Here is a 16,529-nt window from a genome sequence, read left to right on the forward strand (position 1 = left end):
GTGTCCCGAATCCATCACTTAAGTCTCCTAGTGACTCCCCACACACAGAGTGAACCCACATCTCCCTTGGTCCCCAAGCACCCACTCTGGCACCCCTTCTGCTAAGTTCAGCATCCCCCTGCCCACTGCCGCACACCCCAGCTCTGCCAGCACACCCGGCTCCTCGAAGCTCTGTCCCCTCCAGCACTGCCGCCCCTTGTCTTTGGTCCTTCCTGTCCATTTGTTCATGAGCGGGGAGCCCTGGAACCCACTTGTGTGCAGACTCTGCTCAAAAAACATGAGTTTACTAAACACCAGGTCAGCGAACATGATGCTGGGCCTGAACAAAGAGGTCAGGGTGATGGTGTGGCTCCTGCCCCTTTTAGGGAGGAGGTCTGGGGAGGTACAGAGAAGTGACCCCTCTTAGGTGGAAGGATCAAGCAGGCTGTCTGACCTGGCCCTGCAGAAGTCTCCCCAGGGTCCGGGGGCTCTTTCCTTTAGGAAGCTTCTTAGGTTTATATGTCATTCAGTTGATAAAATTTGTGGGTTTCCCCCAGGTAACGTGTCTGCTCCTCCCATGATACTTCTTCCGTGGTTGCATGTGAAGCTCTGTAGAGGCAGGCGAGGCCATGGTAGGAACAGGGCAGTGGAGAGGCTGGGGAACAGGTTTGGGTGCTCACCAGGTGGGAGCCTTACTACCCTGCAGTGATGCTGGGAGGCGAGAGGACTGCCTTCCCCAGACCCTTCTGATTGGGGCCAGACAGTGCTGGATGGTACCTCTGACCCACATGGCCTGGAGCATCCCCTGCGGCCTCTGGGGAAACTCAGCCTCCCTCCCCGTGGGCTCAGCCTCTGGCCTCCAGGCTGTCCTGTCCTCCCTCTGAAGTCCAGCCCTTTCCCTCCCGGTGCAGTGCAGGGCTCACTTCCCTTTCTCAGTATTTTGCCGGTGGATCTGTGACCCCACAGTTCCCAGTGGGAGGCTGGCCCAGCTCGGTTCCTCAGAGATTCTTTGCTCTTTGGCTAGAATGGGGGTGGGCCACTGGGGGGAGGTAGGTGTGCGGGCAGGTGGGTGAGGATGACTTGTGGAAGGCTGGGGCAGGGTGCTGTAGGGACATGGGGCTGGAGGCAGGATGGTGGAAGGTGGGGTCTGGGGCGTGGCTATGAGGGGGACTGGTATGAGAGTGACTATGGTTCTGAGAGTGACTATGAATGACTGTGAGTGACTGTGGCTGGGAGAGTGACCAGGGGCCAGAGGCAGGCTGTGCCCCTCACTCCCACCCATGGGAAGGCTGGTTTTCAGAGGTGAAGGAGGCTGACGGAGTGCCTAGGCAGTGAGCGAAGCAATGCTGGGTTCCCCTTTGGGGATGGCTGGTTCATCTGGGATCTCTGTCTGGGGGCTGGGACATCCCGGGGGAGCTGGGGAGCTGGGATGTTTCTCAGTAACTGTTCATCTTAGAGCTTCAGATCAAAGCCGGGCTCTGCCAGGTTCACCTGCCACCTTTGGGCCGAGCAGTGACCATCCTGCCACGTCCCTGGGCATGGTGGACCCCCATTCCAGTGGGAGTTCAGGGTTGCCCAGGCAGGGTGGACCCCCATTCCAGTGGGGGTGCGGGGGTGCCCAGGCAGGTGGACTCCCATTGCAGTGGGGTTGCAGGACACCCAAGCAAGTAGACCCCCGTTCCAGTGCGGGTGCAGGGTGAAGTCCAGCCTGCCGCTCCCCTCCCCCTGATGTCGGCCATGGGGACGCTCTGGACGTCACCCTGAGGCTCCGCAGACCCTCCGTACCCCCCAGCCTCACCCGGCAGTCGACCCTGGAGGATGAGGAGGAACACCTCATGAGGAGCGAGAACACCAGTGGCAACACCAGAACCTGAGCTTCACCACAGATGACAAGGACCCACCGGACCCCAGGTGTGGGTGGGAGGCGGGACCCCAGTGAGGATGGACCAGCTGCCCCTGCCTGGGGAGTGGGATGACCTTCTGCGGTCCCCACCCTGGTCAGGACAGCAGTCAGGACCAGCGTGGGTGAGCTGGGCCGCTCTTCCTGGGCATTTTATAAGCATAGTTCATCCTTCCATGCTCCTGAGAGGGTGCCAACCCACCTCTCGGGTGGGTGCATGGCTCGTGCACCAGGGGCAATGCCTGGGGGTCGTCAGGCCCTGGGCTTACCATGCCCCTTCAGCCCAGCCCCCTCCTGCTAGTGGACCCCTGTGGTCTCTGATGGGAAGGAGGTGCTGCTGGTCTGACCACCAGCCCCGAGGCTGAGCACCCCTACATGCCTATCCATGAGGATGGGGTCCACTCGGGGGATGCATCTCCTCTCACCTCCAAACAAGCCCAGTTCACAGATCTGGCAGGAGGCTCAGCCAGTGAGTGAACTCACCAGAGCCATGGGTGGGTGGGTGGAGGCACAGGAGGGGCCCCTCTGCTGCAGGGCATTTGGGGCAGCCTCGTGTGCAGCTCCCCAGCTCCTGGAGAGGGGTCCATGGGGCATTCAGCCTGCACTGCACCCACGTGGCCACAAAGGCATGAAGGCCTGGGCACCACTCCCAGCTCCCCTGCCCATTGCCGTGTGACTTGGGCCAGCTCCCTGCCTGTCTTTGCTCCTCATCTGTAAGTGGCAGGGCCTGACACAGGAGAGGTGTTTGTTGAACATGGAGTGGTTGCACCTTACAGGCATGAGGTGGGGAGAGCTATGCAGGCTGGTCTGGATGGAAGGTCGCAAGTGGAGGGGCTTGGAGCAGAGTCCACATGGAGGCCAGCTAGCCAGCACAGCAGCAGGGGACCAGGGTGGGGCCGACAGGTTCAGGAGGGCATCAGACCCAGGTCATGAGCCTTTCATGCTGTCTGTGCCTGAGGGCAGGATGGGGTTGACCTGTGATGGGGGTCCTGGGGGCCAGGGGGTGGAAGGTGGAGAGAGGGGAGCAGTGTCTGAGGTGGGACTGACTCCATGAGGCAGGGACAGCAGCTGATTCTGGACTGGGGGGTCCTGCCGAATGAACCATGTCTCGGGAGGATAGGGAGCCCCCACAGTCTGTATACGGAGGCCACATTCTCTTTGCAAGAGTGAGGTGGAGCACAGGGGCAGGCGCAGTGTCCCGCGGGTGGACAGGGCCTCACCTGCTTTCTCTCACCCTGTCTTCCTGCCCTGCAGCACCAGCGTGAGGCTCCCAGCCAGCTCAGTCAAATTAGGCCCAAAGCTGGAGCAATATCTCTCAGCCATACAGGTGAGCGGGCCGGTCCCTGGAGTGTGCTAGACGTGCCAGGGGACTCACCCTCCAGGGTCAGCGGACTGTGCTCCCTGCTCCCAGAGATCAGAGTCCGTCAAGGGTGCAAACCCATCCCACACTGAGTTCCTTGAGGCTCCCGTGGATGTTGCCAGCAAGCGCCACCTCTTTGAGAAAGAGCTGGTGGGCCAGAACCAAGAGGGTCCAGCTGCCAGCTGTAAGGTGAGTGGCTCTGGCCCGCCAGGAGTCTGCAGGCCGCTGAGGCTGGGGTCTGCAAAGCTGGAGCCTGGGCACTGCAGGACAGCTCCGTGCTTTCCTGCATGCATCTGGCAGACAAGAGGGCCCAGCCATACCTGTCGCTGGGCCCCCAGCTCAGCTGTGCACACAGCTCTGGGGAAGGGTCCCGTGGCCTGGTCGTGTAGATGTGGTGAGGGAGGCCCTCTGGAGATGCCAGCCCGGCCCCAAGGTGGGAGCTCTCTTCTCAGGAGAACTTGCAGCTCTCAGGGGTGGTGAAGTCGCAGCTCAACCTGTGGATCAGCAGGATCCAGGAGTCAGCACAGCAGGGCCCACAGGTACCTTGTGTACCCCTCTGGCCCCAGTCTCCCTGCAGGCCTCTCATAGTGGGATGACCCATCAGGGGAGGGACAGCCCTGAGTGCAGTGGAGATGCTCTGCACGCGGGATGGCCGTGTGGAAGCCTGAGGGTCAGAGAGCAGAAGGAGGAGGGCCTGGGGTCCTCCCCCGGGAAGGGGTGGGCCGGGGGCTCTGCAGCAGCCTGAGCCTGGTCTCTGTCCTGATACCCAGAACCGGGAGACACATAGGGAATTGACAGCTGGCAGAAAGCCCCAGTGGAGGAAGAAGCCAGAGGCCCCGCTGGGTGCCGAGGTGAGCGGGGGCCCAGGGGTCAGGGCAGCTGTCCCTGGAGAACGTGGGCTGGCAGGCACCCACTCCTCCACTACAGGCCTGGCAGAAGGGGCCTGGCGGGCAGGGCACATGCGGGCTCCTAGAAGCCGACTGCTGCAGGGAAGACACTTGAGCCAGAAGCAAGCCTGGACCCTGAGACCCCCAGCCCCAGTAAATGCTCCATGTCCCAGAAGATCTCTGTGCTGGAGGAGAGAGCTGTCTCAGGAAAGAGGGAAGTTCCAGACAAAGCCAGCGACTCGGAGAAGAGACTGGTGTCTGAGAAAGCCACCGTCTTCGAGAAGACCCCAGTCCCCGAGATACAGCCAGCCCCAGGCAGGGCCATGGCCCCATTGAGGCCCCAGGACTGGGAGCACGCAGCCTCAGCAGAGTGCCCATCCAGCCCCAGGGAGCAGCAGGGCACTGGGCCTGAGAAGGAGCCTGAGTCTTCGGCGGGGCCTCTGCCCCGGGATGGTGGCCTCCCGCCTGTCACTCTGCAGGTGCGCAGTGCCCCATGCCTCCCTGTCTTCCCGGCATTTCTGGTGGCCTCCCCATCCTCCTGGCATCTCTGGTGGCCTCTCTGTCTCCTGTCCTCGCATCTGCTGTCCTCCTGGCATCTCTGGCTGCCTGCCTTGCTCCTGTCCTCCCCCTTCCAGGCTGGCCCCAGCTATGTCTCCCCTCCCTGCCTGCTCTGCTGCCCGCAGGACAGGGGACTGGGCTGGGATCTCACCTGGTACCCACACCACACTCTCATCCCAGGCCCAGACTCCAGGAATGCCTCAGATGCTTCTGGAAGGCCCTCCCCTCCCCGCCCCTGGAAGCCCTATCCACTGGCCTGGCCCTGGGCCTGTGGCTGCACCCCCACAGCCGAGGCAGCAGGCAGGGGCAGAGGACTGGCCTGCTGCCACTGCCCTGCAGCTGCTAGGGTGAGCCAGGCCTGCGGAGCTCCAGGCTGCCCATCCTCCTGCATAACTTGCCCCCTGCTCCGTCCAGGTGAGGACTCGCAGCACGGAGGCTGAGGCCAAGGCCCCCTTGCCGACACAGGCCTTGCCCACCTTCAGCAGCACCCTGCAATGCTCCAGCCCCCGCACCATCCCCAGGGTGAGCCTGGCTGTTGTGGGCCCCTCCCTGCAGGGCTCGGGGCAGTGGAGAGGCAGGCAGGAGGCACCCTGGGAAGATCTGGGGGTGTCAAGGGGGACTGTTGACCTGGCTTGATGGGAGGGGCCGTGCCCCAGGCCTGAGGTGGGCCTTTCATGGGGGTGTGGCTGGGGTCTGTGTAGAGGGGAGTGCTGGGGAGAACCTAGGGTGGGCTGTGTTCTGAGAGCCAAGTCCTCCCTTGTGAAGGCCATGGCTGCCATGGACCCCGCTCACTGGCACCTTCCTTCTCTTTCCAGATGAGCCCCCCTAGAGACAGCTCAGAGGTGGCCTTAACTCACAGGTCAGGGCCTGGGGGTCCCAGGGCTCATCTGATGTGGGGCTGAGGCCTGAGGTGCAGCAAGGGGAGGGTCCAGCTGCCTGGGGGGGGCCGGGGGGGTGGGAAGGGCAGTCCTGAGCCACGGGGTGCTGGGGGGGCGAGTGGGTGCGCTGGGGCCCTTTGAGTCAAGCACTGGGATTCATGCACGCAGGCTGCACCATCTGCCCTGAGACTGCCCCTGAGGCCAGCGGTCGTGGGCGAGGCTGGGGGACGTGGGGCACACAGTGGATGAGGGAGTTGCTGCCCTCACTTCAGAGTGAGACTTGCAGGAACCACGGGGCATGGAGGATCCAGGGGTTCAGGATGGGAACCGAGGGCTGGAGCCCCTTGCAGTCAGGGGAGCTCAGCCTGTGAGAGTGGGGTGAAGGCAAAAGATGGCTAGCGTCAGGGGGTGTGAGGTGGGAAGAGTTCTGTGAGACAGCAGGGCGATGGCAGGGGGAGGAGGGCATCAGGGGACGTGAGGTGGGGAGAGCTCTGCAGGCAGCTCTGGACAGAGGGTCGGCAAGCAGAGGGGCTTGGAGCAGAGTCCACATGGAGGCCAGCCACCAAGCGTGGCAGCATGGGGACCAGGGTGGGGGCACCAGGTTCAGGAGGCATCAGACCCAGGTCACGAGCCTTTCATGCTGCCTGTGCCTGAGGGCAGGATGGGGTTGATCTGGAATAGGGAGCCTGGGGCCCGGGGGTGGAAGGTGGAGGGAGGGGAGCAGCGTCTGAGGCGGGACTGACTCCACAGGGCACGGACAGCAGCTGATCCTGGCCTGGGGGGTTCTGCCAAATGGACCATGTCTCAGGAAGACAGGGAGCCCCCATCGTCTGTATACAGAGGCCGCATTCTCTTTGCCAGAGTGAGGTGGGACACAGGGGCAGGCCTAGTGTCCCGTGGGTGGGCAGGGCCTCACCTGCTTTGCCTCGCCCTGTCTTCCTGCCCTGCAGCACCAGCATGAGGCTCCCAGCCAGCTCGGTCAAACTAGGCCCGAAGCTGGAGCAATACCTCTTGGCCATACAGGTGAGTGGGCCAGTCCCTGGAGTGTTCTGGGCCTGCCAGGGGCCTCAACCTCCAGGTTCAGCAGCCTGTGCTCTCTGTTCCCAGAGATCAGAGTCTGTCAAGTGTGCAAACCCATTCCGCACTGACTTCCTCCGGGCTCCTGTGGATGTCACCAGCATGCACCACCTCTTCGAGAAGGAGCTGGTGGGCCAGAGCCGAGAGGGTCCAGCTGCCAGCTGCAAGGTGAGTGGCTCTGGCTTGCCAGGTGTCTGCAGGCCGCTGAGGCTGAGGTGTGCAGAGCTGGAGCCTGGGCACTGCAGGACAGCTCCATGCCTTTCTGCGTCCATCTGGCAGACTGGAGGGCCCGGACATGCCTGTCTCTGAGCCCCCAGGCCAGCTGTGCACACAGCTCTTGGGGAGGGTCCGGTGGCCTGGGCCATGTAGATGTGGTGAGGGGGCCCCTCTGGAGATGCCAGCCCAGCCCCATGGTGGGAGCTCTCTTCTCAGGAGAACTTGCAGCTCTCAGGGGTGGTGAAGTCGCGGCTCAACCTGTGGATCAGCAGGACCCAGGAGTCAGCACAGCAGGGCCCACAGGTACTGTGCGTGCCCCTCTGGCCCTGGTCTCCTTGCAGGCCTCTCTTAATGGGATGACCCATCAGGGAAGGGACAGCCCCGAGCACAGTGGAGATGCTCTGCACGTGGGATGGCCATGGGGAATCCTGTGGGTCAGAGGGCGGAAGGAGGAAGGCCTGGGGTCCTTCCCCAGGAAGGGGTGGGCCAGGGGGCTCTACAGCAGCCTGAGCCCGGTCTCTGTCCTGATGCCCAGAACCAGGAGATGCAGAGGGAGTCGGCAGCTGGCAGGAGGCCCCAGTGGAGGAAGAAGCCAGAGCCCCCGCTGGGTCCCGAGGTGAGTGGGGGCCCAGGGCCTGGGGCGGCTGTCCCTGGAGAATCAGGCCAGCCGGTGCCCAGTCCTCCCTGCAGGCCTGGGCTCTGCCCAGCATGGGGGTACTGGGGAAATGGGGGCATCCCTGCCCTGCCCCAGGAACCCCCTTGTCCTAACCGCCCTTTGTCCCACAGGTGTGAGGAGCCAGTCCCAGGCCAGCAGCCATGCTGGTCGCCTCTCCCACTCGCTTTCCACACTGGATACGGGAGGACGCTGGCCAGCATCCTCCCCGCCCCTCTGGGGCAGGTGTGCCCCGTGGCTTGGCTGGCATCTTTCCCACACCCCTGTTGGGGCAGGCATGCCCCGTGCCTTGTTCAGATGCGGGCACTGCACATCTGCACAGAGCCTCACCACCCTGTCCACGCAGATTCCTGCTCTTCCTCCTCCTCCTCCATCCGGTGGCACCAGTGTCTCTGTGTACCTCTCCCAGGCTGGCCCCCACCATCCTTGTGCCACCTGCCAGGTTGGAGGAGCCGCGCTGACCCCTCCCAGGCCCTGCCTTGCTCCCCTTCACACCCCACCTGCTGCCCTGGCCAAGCCATCCTGTGCCCCCTCCCCACACTCAAGAAAGAGCAGATAAACTCATTCACTCTCAGGTGTGACCAATAATAGCTTTAAAATCACTCTCTTCGGAAGCTTTGCTTTTCAGTGGAGACTAAACAGCGTGGGGATGATGTTTTGGCTGTGGGGGCCCTAGGGGGGCAAGCATTTGTCTGCCAGCATCCTCTGTGGCCACAGCCCAACACACTTGCCCCCAAATGCAGTTCTCTGCTCCCCTGCCCTCCTGGACCAGAGGGGACACTAAGCTGTGTGTAGACCAAGGAGCCAGAGCCAGCCTGGTGCCATCAGCCCTGCGTGCTGTGTGTGGCTGAGGGGTGTGGGGGGGGGGGGGGGGCATACGTGTGTGTGCACACAATTGTGTGTGTGGTCCACACGTTTTCTCATCACTAGACTTATGTTAGAACCCTGCTCTCAGGTGCCTGCTTGGGTTTCTCTGGAGTCAGTGACACCCCATACCTCCTTTGCCCCAGCCCTGCTGTGGGCCTGGTCCTGCGGGAGGCTCCTGTCCCAGGTACAGCAGCCAGGGATGGAAGGGCCTTGGGGCCCCACCTGTGAGCCCAGACTCACCTGCCTCCAGCAGGGGGTCTTGCATGGCCGGCCCCATGCCTGCCCGGAGCTGGGGGCAGCGGGACCCAGAGGCCCTGGCCAACCATCCCCACCCACCACCACATGTGTAACCTCGGAGTTCCTGGGAGGAGCCAGGAGGGCTGGGCTGGGCACCCCCAGAGAGGCAGGCCACGCTCTGTGCTGCCCCACCAGAAACTGTCAGCAAGCGGACAAGAGGTGCTGAGCGCTTGCTTGCTACACTCAGGAAGGTCCTGGTGGGTGGGTTTGCCCAGCACAGCAGAGCCATCCCTCCAGCATGGGGGTCCGAGAGTGGCCCGAGGGGTTTGGCCCACCTGGCCCTGGGGTCTGGACGTCTGGTCCTGCTGCCCCCGGGGGGAGCCCTCAGTGCCCATCGGGGCTGCCTGGGCAGGGTGCAGAGGGCAGCACCACACCACCCACCCTCTTGAACTCACTCATCTACGCATGAAGGGGCCCTGCACTCACCCTTCTGGGGGCAGGGGTCGCACACCCAGGGCGACCTCAGGGTGACGTGTGAGGACAGCACACAGCCCGGGCGCCCACTTGACTGCACCCGCCTCCCGTGCCAGGTCTCCTGTGGGTCCTCAGGGCTGTGGCCACCATCTCTGTTCTCGTCCCTCCTCTGATGTAAGCTCAGGGAGATGACTTCACCTCGTGTGCAAGGGCAGGGCATCCAGGGCAGGCCAGCTGTGGCGGCTGCAGGGACGGCCGCCCGTGCTCTGAGTCAGTCCATCCTGCCTTAGGACGGTCCCTGGAGGCCACACACAGGCCATGGATGCCTGGAAACTGCCAGGCTTTTCCTGTGGGGCCTTGGGTGCCAGAGCCCTCTCCCAGGCATCCACGGAAGCAAATTCTGTCCCATTTGAAGGACTTTTGAGCTTACAAGGTACCCACTGAAGTAGGTCGAGTTAAGGGAAGGTGTAGGAAAAGTGGTTCCTAAATTGCAGGAGATTTTGGGCCAGGACAAAAGCCCGGCTGGGCCCCCGGGAGCCAGACCAGAAGAGGGGGTGGCGGCCTGGCTGCTCACTGTCCCCCGGTGCTGGCTGCTGGCTCCTGGCTTCAGCCGGTCCCACCCCAGATCTACTGGTGTGGGAAGGGCCACTGAGCCTGGAGAAGGCGACTCAGGCCACTGGGCTCAGAGGCCCCCGGGGACCGTGGAATGACAGCCTCAGCTGAGACAGGGCCAGATCGATAGCAGAGCAGGTGAGGAATGTGTGACGGAAAGTGCCTGGAGCTCCCCAGGCAGCAATGTTGAGGGGTGGGCGGGACATGGGTCAGGCGAGGGGGGAAGCAGGGAGAGGCTATCCTTGCCCATGGAGAGGAGTGTGCATCACCCACAGGCTGCCCTTGGCAGGGCCAGGGCTCAGGGCCCAGGAGGAGTTGGGCAGGACGGGGGCCCTGAGAATTCAGAGAGCAGGCCTCCCCCAGGTTTGCTTCCTCTTCTTTGTCCTGTCCCGGGCCCTTCCATGACCCAGGCACTGTGCTGGAGGCCACAGACACAGGCGTGCAAGCAAATGCGAGGCCCCTGTTGCTGGCCACTTGGACATTGTAAGTGGGTTTGCTGCTGCTGCTGCTAGGTCGCTTCAGTCATGTCCGACTCTGTGCTTATATGGCCTGGAGTACATGTTCCCTTAGCCCTGTCCCTGGCACCTGCCAAACTAGCAGCCAACACTCCCTCTCCCTCTGCCCCCGCCACCTCTAGCGTGACTCCTGCACACATTTCTCCCACCCCCAGGCCGTGGGCCTGCTTAAAGCCTGTCCAGCCCCTGCCCTCTCCCAGACCCCATGAGGCAGAGCAGACAGCACAATGGGTCCGTTGGCAGCTCCTGTTCTGGGTAAGACTGGGGCAGGCTTTAAGAGCAGAGGGGTGCCCTGTAGTCTGGGCCCTCTGTCCCAAGTCGCAGTGTCCACTCTGATTGGGTGTCAGAGCTGGGAGAGGCCCCCTTCCCTCCGGAGCTTTATCTCAGAGATAAATCACTGAGCCTAGTTTAACTGATCCTCAGCCTGAGGCTGGAGACTTGGGTCTGAATCACAGACCTCCCACTGAAGGCCTGGGGTGGGTGGAAGGTCTTGGGTGAATAGCTGTCCCTCCCTGGGTCTGTTTCCTCGTTTGTAGGATGGAGAGATAATTACCAGGCTTTTAAATGAAATGATGTTCCAACCCTTGGGGACCCCCATCCTGGCACGTCCTCCCTCCAGGCAGGGAGCCCCTGCCCCCATCCTGGCACCTCCTCCCTGGGGAGCAGAGCCAGGCCATGGGTGCCCACACCAGTCAGAACAGTCCTCGTGGCCACATTCTCCTCCCTGGGGTTCAGAAGCTGTCAGAACTGCTGAGAAAGGCCGCCCACCAAAGGCAGCCAGGGGACCAGGGACCCCAGAGGCCCTTCCAGGCAGATGCAGGGATGGGTCCCACCCTGGACAGGGCACGGGCTGAGTGGCGTGGAGAGACCCACTTCCTGGGGAGGGGAGTCCGACTCCCTGGGTGAGGGTGTTAACCCGGAGTCCAGTGCCCCCATCCCACTCTCCTGGGGAGAGTGCCTGCTGGAGCTCTGCAGGGAGAACCACTCCCTCCTGAAGGAACATGGGGGGGCGGGCGCCTGGAGATGGGCGTTTGAGACTCATTCTTGTCCTGGTGCAGCTGGGAGGCCTGACCTCCCGAATTCCTCCTCTTTACCCTGGGACTTCAGGCAGGAGAGGAATCTGGGAGGATCGCGTTGCCCTGGTCCAGCTCTGACAGCTGCAGTCAGGTCCAGCTGCATGCCAGGCACAGGGCTGAGAGTGGGGCCTCCGCTCTTCTGTTTCATGGATAGGTTAACAAAGGCACAGAGAGGTTAAGTGACTCAGCTAAGGTTATACAACAAAGCTGGGTATTAAACCTGGGCCTTTGACAGCATGGCCAGTGTTCTTTCTGCCTTCTATGGTTTCTGCTTTATTCCCCAAGAAAGGTGACCCTGGCCTTTTGGCTGTGATAGCGACCTGCTAGAAAGGATGGGTGGGGGCTTGGCATGGGCCTTCTGGCCCCTCTCCTAACTGGAGATCCCCCTGGCCCCCCGCCTTCCTGGCACCAGTGCCTAGACATGATCTCAGATGCATCCTATGGGCTAGAAGCCCTCCCCTACCCCAACCTGCCTCTTGAGCAGCTCTATTTTTAGGAGCTGTGCTTGCAGGAGTAGAGGGGCTCGCAGGGCCATGTGGTGGCTCAGAGCCGGCAGGAGGGCAGGCCACAGAGGAGAGAGCGTGATAGCCGCACCCCAGGCTGGTCAACCCCCTCCCTGGAGGCCTCCCTGCACCCCAGGGTGACAGACTCCTCCCGGGGCTCAGGACCCTGGCCTGACTGCTCCCTTGGGGCTCCGAGCAGTGCTGACCTGCCAGTCCTCACCCATCCTTGGCTGTCCCCCTGCCGCTCTTCCCCCAGGCCCCATTTGGAGACTCTTTGGGATGAGTACCCCCACCCAGGGGAGCCAGCTTCAGTCCAAAGCACCCTGTTGCCAGCCCCACCCTGCCTGCCCCACTGTAGGCCTCTTTGCTCTGACCCAGCAGGGCTGGATGACTGGGAGCAGGCTCAGAAGAGTCACCAGCCTGAAGCTGCCGCCTGAGGCAGTCTCCCCTGGGGGCTGCGGGCAGGGCTCCTTCAGCACCTCTTAGCCACAAAGGGGCTGCCTTGTGGCGGACACCATGCCACCTGCCAGAGCTGGGGCTCGTGGCATGTCTGCAGACAGGTGCCTGGGTGTGTCTCAGTCATGAGGGCGGGGTCTGGGGGACAGGTGAGTGGGCATCAGCACCCCATCCAGGGTGCTGTCACTGCGGCCTGAGTCACAGGTTGGTGGCCACAGCGCTGGGTGCAGCCTCCCTTCACCCCAGCCTTCCTCCCCTTGGAGAAGAGGAAACTGAGGCACAGGGGGCCAATGACCTTCCCACGGTCACACACATGGGGCCTGGAGCCCGTGTCCTGAGCCATGCCCGCCTCCCAGCCACCCCTCTGGCCTGTCCCTGTGCTCGCAGTGACAGGACAGTAAGACGCTTCCCCATGCGGGACCCTGGGCTGCCTCCACACAGGCCTTGGGAGGAGGGGGCTTCAGCCCCAGCTTCTGTTCCCAGTGCCGCATGGGGGACACCCTGGAGAAGCTCCATGGAGCTGGGCTTTTCGTAGAGACGGTGGCTGTGAGAGATGAACAGACCCCACACCCACCCAGGGTCCCCAGGGAACCACCACACAGGCTGGGATATGGGCATTCCCTCATCTGTGATTCTCCATGGATTCCCTGCTCAGCTTGCACTCCCCATGTGTGGTGTGTGTGGTGTGTGTCTGGGGTCTGGTGTGTCTGGTGTGTGTCTGCTGTGTGTGTGTGCCCATGTGTGAGGGTGAGCTCCCTTCCGTTTAGCCTTTGTGGATCTGGTATCTGGTGTGTGTCTGGTACTGTGTGTGTTGGTGTGTGTCTGGTGTGTGCTATGTGTGTGTGACCGTATGTGAGGGTGAGCCCCCGGCTGTTTACCTGTGTGTGTCTGTGCAGCCACCAACACAGTGGCCCTGGGCAGCTCTGGAGCTGCGTGTCCCCTGCGTTTCCCTCCGGCCTCCATAGGCCCTGAAGCCCTGCTCCATCCTCTGTGTTTGCCCCGTGGTGGCCCTGAGAGCTTTACAGACAGAACCACATGCAGCAGCCCCTCCCCGTGACCATGGGTCCTGAGTTTGGCCCCAGGCGTCGGCTGACCCTTCAGATTCCTCCCTATCGCTGAGCCACTCCCTGGGCAGAGGCCTGGCTGCAGGAGACTCCAGAGCCTGCAGCCTGGCCCCGCTGGGATGGCATCTCTGCATGACAGGGGCGCGGGCCTGGTGCAGCTGGTCCAGGGCTGGGGAATGGCAGGCTCAGCGCTTCCCGCAGAAATGGGTGGCTGGCCCTCTGCCCACCTGGATCTGTCTCTCTATCTCTGTAGAGGGAAGAGGTGGCCATGTTGGACATGGAAGAGATGGTGGATGAGAATGAGTGAGTGCTGGGGTGCTGGGCAGGGGCTGCACCCGTCACTGACTCCACTAAAGCCTTTGACTTTGTGGATCACAACAAACTGTGGAAAAATCTTAAAGAGATGGGAATAGCGGACCACCTAACCTGTCTCCTGAGAAATCTGTATGCAGACAAGATGCAATAGTTGGAACTGGACATGGAACAACTGACTGGTTCCCAATTGGGAAAAGAATATGTCAAGGCTATATACTGTCACCCTGCTTATTGAGCTTATATGCAGAGCACATCATGCGAAATGATGGACCAGATGAAGCACAAGCTGGAATCAAGATTGCCAGGGGAAATATCAATAACCTCAGATATGCAGATGACACCACCCTTAAGGCAGAAGGAGAAGAGGAACTAAATAGACTCTTGATGAAAGTGAAAGAGGAGAGCAAAAAAAGCTGAAAAGGCTTAAAACTCAACATTCAAAAAATGAAGATCATGGCATTCGGTCCCATCATTTCTATGGCAAATAGAAGTGGAAACAATAGAAACAGTGAGAGACTTTATTTTTGGGGGCTCCAAAATCACTGCAGATGGTGACTGCAGCCATGAAATTAAAAGACGCTTCCTCCTTGGAAGAAAAGCTATAACCAACCTAGACAGCATATTAAAAAGCAGATACATTACTTGGCTGACAAAGGCCCGTCTAGTCACAGCTTTGGTTTTTCCAGTAGCCATGTATGGATGTGAGAGTTGGACCATAAAGAAGGCTAACAACCAAAGAATTGATGCTTCTGAACTGTGGTGTTGCAGAATACCCTTGAGAGTCCCTTGAATTGCAAAGAGATCAAACCAGTCAATCCTAAAGGAAATCAGTCCTGAATATTCATTGGAAGAAATGATCCTGAAGCTCCAATACTCTGGCCACCTGATGTGAAGAACTGACTCATTTGAAAAGACCCTGATGCTGGGAAGGATTGAAGGCAGGAGGAAAAGGGGATGACAGAGGATGAGATGCTTGGATGGCATCACTGACTCAATGGACATGAGTTTGAGCAAGCTCTGGGAGTTGGTGATGAACAGGGAAGCCTGGCGTGCTGTAGTCCATGAGGTTGCAAACAGTCAGTCACAACCGAGTGACTGAAATGACTGAAGTGACTACACTGAACCTCTTCCATCTTGGAGGGAGCAGAGACTTGTCCTCACCGGAATAGAAGCATTCTAGGTGTAGATCTGCCTTTCCTGCCCCACAGTGCTTCCTCCAGGAACTCTGTCCACAGAACCCATTTTCCAGCATCGTGCTACTTCCTGTAGCATTGCTTCTGATCAGTGGTTTTCATAGCATCTCTTCTTTGATGGCAAAGGGAATACAGCAATGTGCCCTTGGCCATGGAATTAACTGGTTTTACCGAGGACGCCATCACCTAGAAATAACTGGGCAAATTTTGAAAGCTTACTGAGACAGTGTGACTGCTAATGAAGACTCAAGTGTGTCAGATGGGAATCAACATCCTGAAAGGGTGGGGTGCAATCTTAAAGGGTGTTGTACATGCTGTGAAGGATATAGTGCATATTTGAAGCATAATGGTGCTATCTTCCCCCAACAGCCAGAACATATGGGTCTTGTAATCAAGGGGTGGAAGCGGCTTGTTTCACTACTGAACCCACAACCCAGCTGTAGAATTTTTGCTTCCCATCCTGGCTTCCTTGAGCTCTGCTTCTTTAGAGATCTTGGTCCCCAAATGGGAGCTGCTCACCAGGGGATGCTCACATATGTCCAGGGCTCCAGGTGAACAATCCCAATCAGGGAGGCACTTTGCCAGACCTTCTAGAGAAGCAAAAACATGACTGATGTGTCTGTGAAGAATCCAGGAGAAGGACAACCCTCATAGGCCCCTGCATCTGGAAAATGCATTCTGGGTAGTACTGGAAGAGTTTTGATTCTGTCCAGTTTATACAACAAGAGAGACATCAGCTGTACATACTGATTTTTACTTATTTATTCATCTAAATGGAAAGAATAATCAGGGTCTTCAGGTCTGTAGAAAGAGAAAAACTTTTTCCAGCCCTCTGAAGCACTAGATATAATTAAAAAAAAAAATCCTTATTCTCTTGTCTGCATAAGTTACAGCACTAACTTAAAATAAACTTAATTTAAATTGAGCAGGGCTGCTGATGAAAACAAAATTAATGTTAGTCTGGTTACTCCCTCATTTAGCCATCACTGGTGATTCTGCAAATGTTATTACTATTTATAAACTCAGCTTCTTTTTAAATATTCATTTATTTATTTGGCTGCACCGAGTTTTAGTTGTAACATGTGGGATCTAGTTCCTGGATCAGGGATTGAACCTGGGTTCCCTGAATTTGGAGCATGGAGTCTTAGCCACAGACCACCAGGGAAGTCCCCTCTACTTGTTTCTTGATAAAGGGCCCACCTGTGCCTTTAAAACATTGTTTGTTTTATCCATATTTTAATGCTGTAGTTAAGAACATGAACTCTGAAATCTGATGCTGGTGTTTGAATCCTGGCTCAGTTCCTTTCTGGCTATGTGATCCTGGGTAAGTCAATTAACCTCTCTGTACCTAAGTCCCCTGTCTATAAACTGAGGATGATGGCAGTGCCCATTTTGAGTGTTTGGAGCATTCATTACGATAACATAAGCAATATGTTACAATAGTGCTTGGCACATAGTAAGCAGTGAATAAATGTTAGCAGTTGCTATTGTTAATATTATAATTTGGCAATGCTTGCTCTAAGTTAGCGTGCCAGAAATATAAACCATTTTATATCCCCTCTTTCTCTACAAACCTGCAGAACAGCTGCTAAATGACTGTTATGGATTGAATTCTGTCCCTTGTTCACATCCCCTCCTCTCTGCCCTGAATTTTTCTGTTCAAGTTTTAACCCCCAGTGAGACTGTATT

At 59.2% G+C, this 16,529-nt stretch overlaps 2 protein-coding genes across 2 annotated transcripts in view; both read left to right on the forward strand.

Moving 5' to 3' along the window:
* Positions 1 to 1,109: 1,109 nt before the first annotated feature.
* Positions 1,110 to 8,130, forward strand: LOC123333942 (ladinin-1-like). Its single transcript, XM_045166113.1, has 15 exons — positions 1,110 to 1,119; positions 1,806 to 1,890; positions 3,134 to 3,206; positions 3,291 to 3,428; positions 3,692 to 3,778; positions 4,010 to 4,090; positions 4,300 to 4,605; positions 5,099 to 5,206; positions 5,500 to 5,543; positions 6,313 to 6,429; positions 6,513 to 6,585; positions 6,670 to 6,807; positions 7,072 to 7,158; positions 7,391 to 7,471; positions 7,642 to 8,130. Exons 1-15 carry the CDS (start codon positions 1,110 to 1,112, stop codon positions 7,645 to 7,647), a joined length of 1,434 nt encoding a protein of 477 aa, XP_045022048.1. The 3' UTR covers positions 7,648 to 8,130.
* A 2,330-nt stretch (positions 8,131 to 10,460) lies between these two features.
* The window catches only part of LOC112582595, a 28,150-nt gene continuing 22,081 nt past the window's right edge, over positions 10,461 to 16,529 (forward strand). Inside the window, 1 exon segment of the mRNA XM_045166114.1 lies at positions 10,461 to 10,488. Coding sequence (XP_045022049.1) covers positions 10,461 to 10,488 — 28 coding nt within the window.

The sequence above is a fragment of the Bubalus bubalis genome, chromosome 6 (assembly GCF_019923935.1).
Source record: "Bubalus bubalis isolate 160015118507 breed Murrah chromosome 6, NDDB_SH_1, whole genome shotgun sequence".
NCBI classification, from domain to species: domain Eukaryota; kingdom Metazoa; phylum Chordata; class Mammalia; order Artiodactyla; family Bovidae; genus Bubalus; species Bubalus bubalis.

Bases quoted from the DNA above. Each gene is read 5' to 3' on its own strand.
- LOC123333942 (XM_045166113.1), top strand. The intron at 4,606-5,098 runs GTGCGCAGTGCC...TGCTCCGTCCAG, and splicing joins TCCCGCCTGTCACTCTGCAG to GTGAGGACTCGCAGCACGGA. The intron at 7,159-7,390 runs GTACTGTGCGTG...CCTGATGCCCAG, and splicing joins CAGCACAGCAGGGCCCACAG to AACCAGGAGATGCAGAGGGA.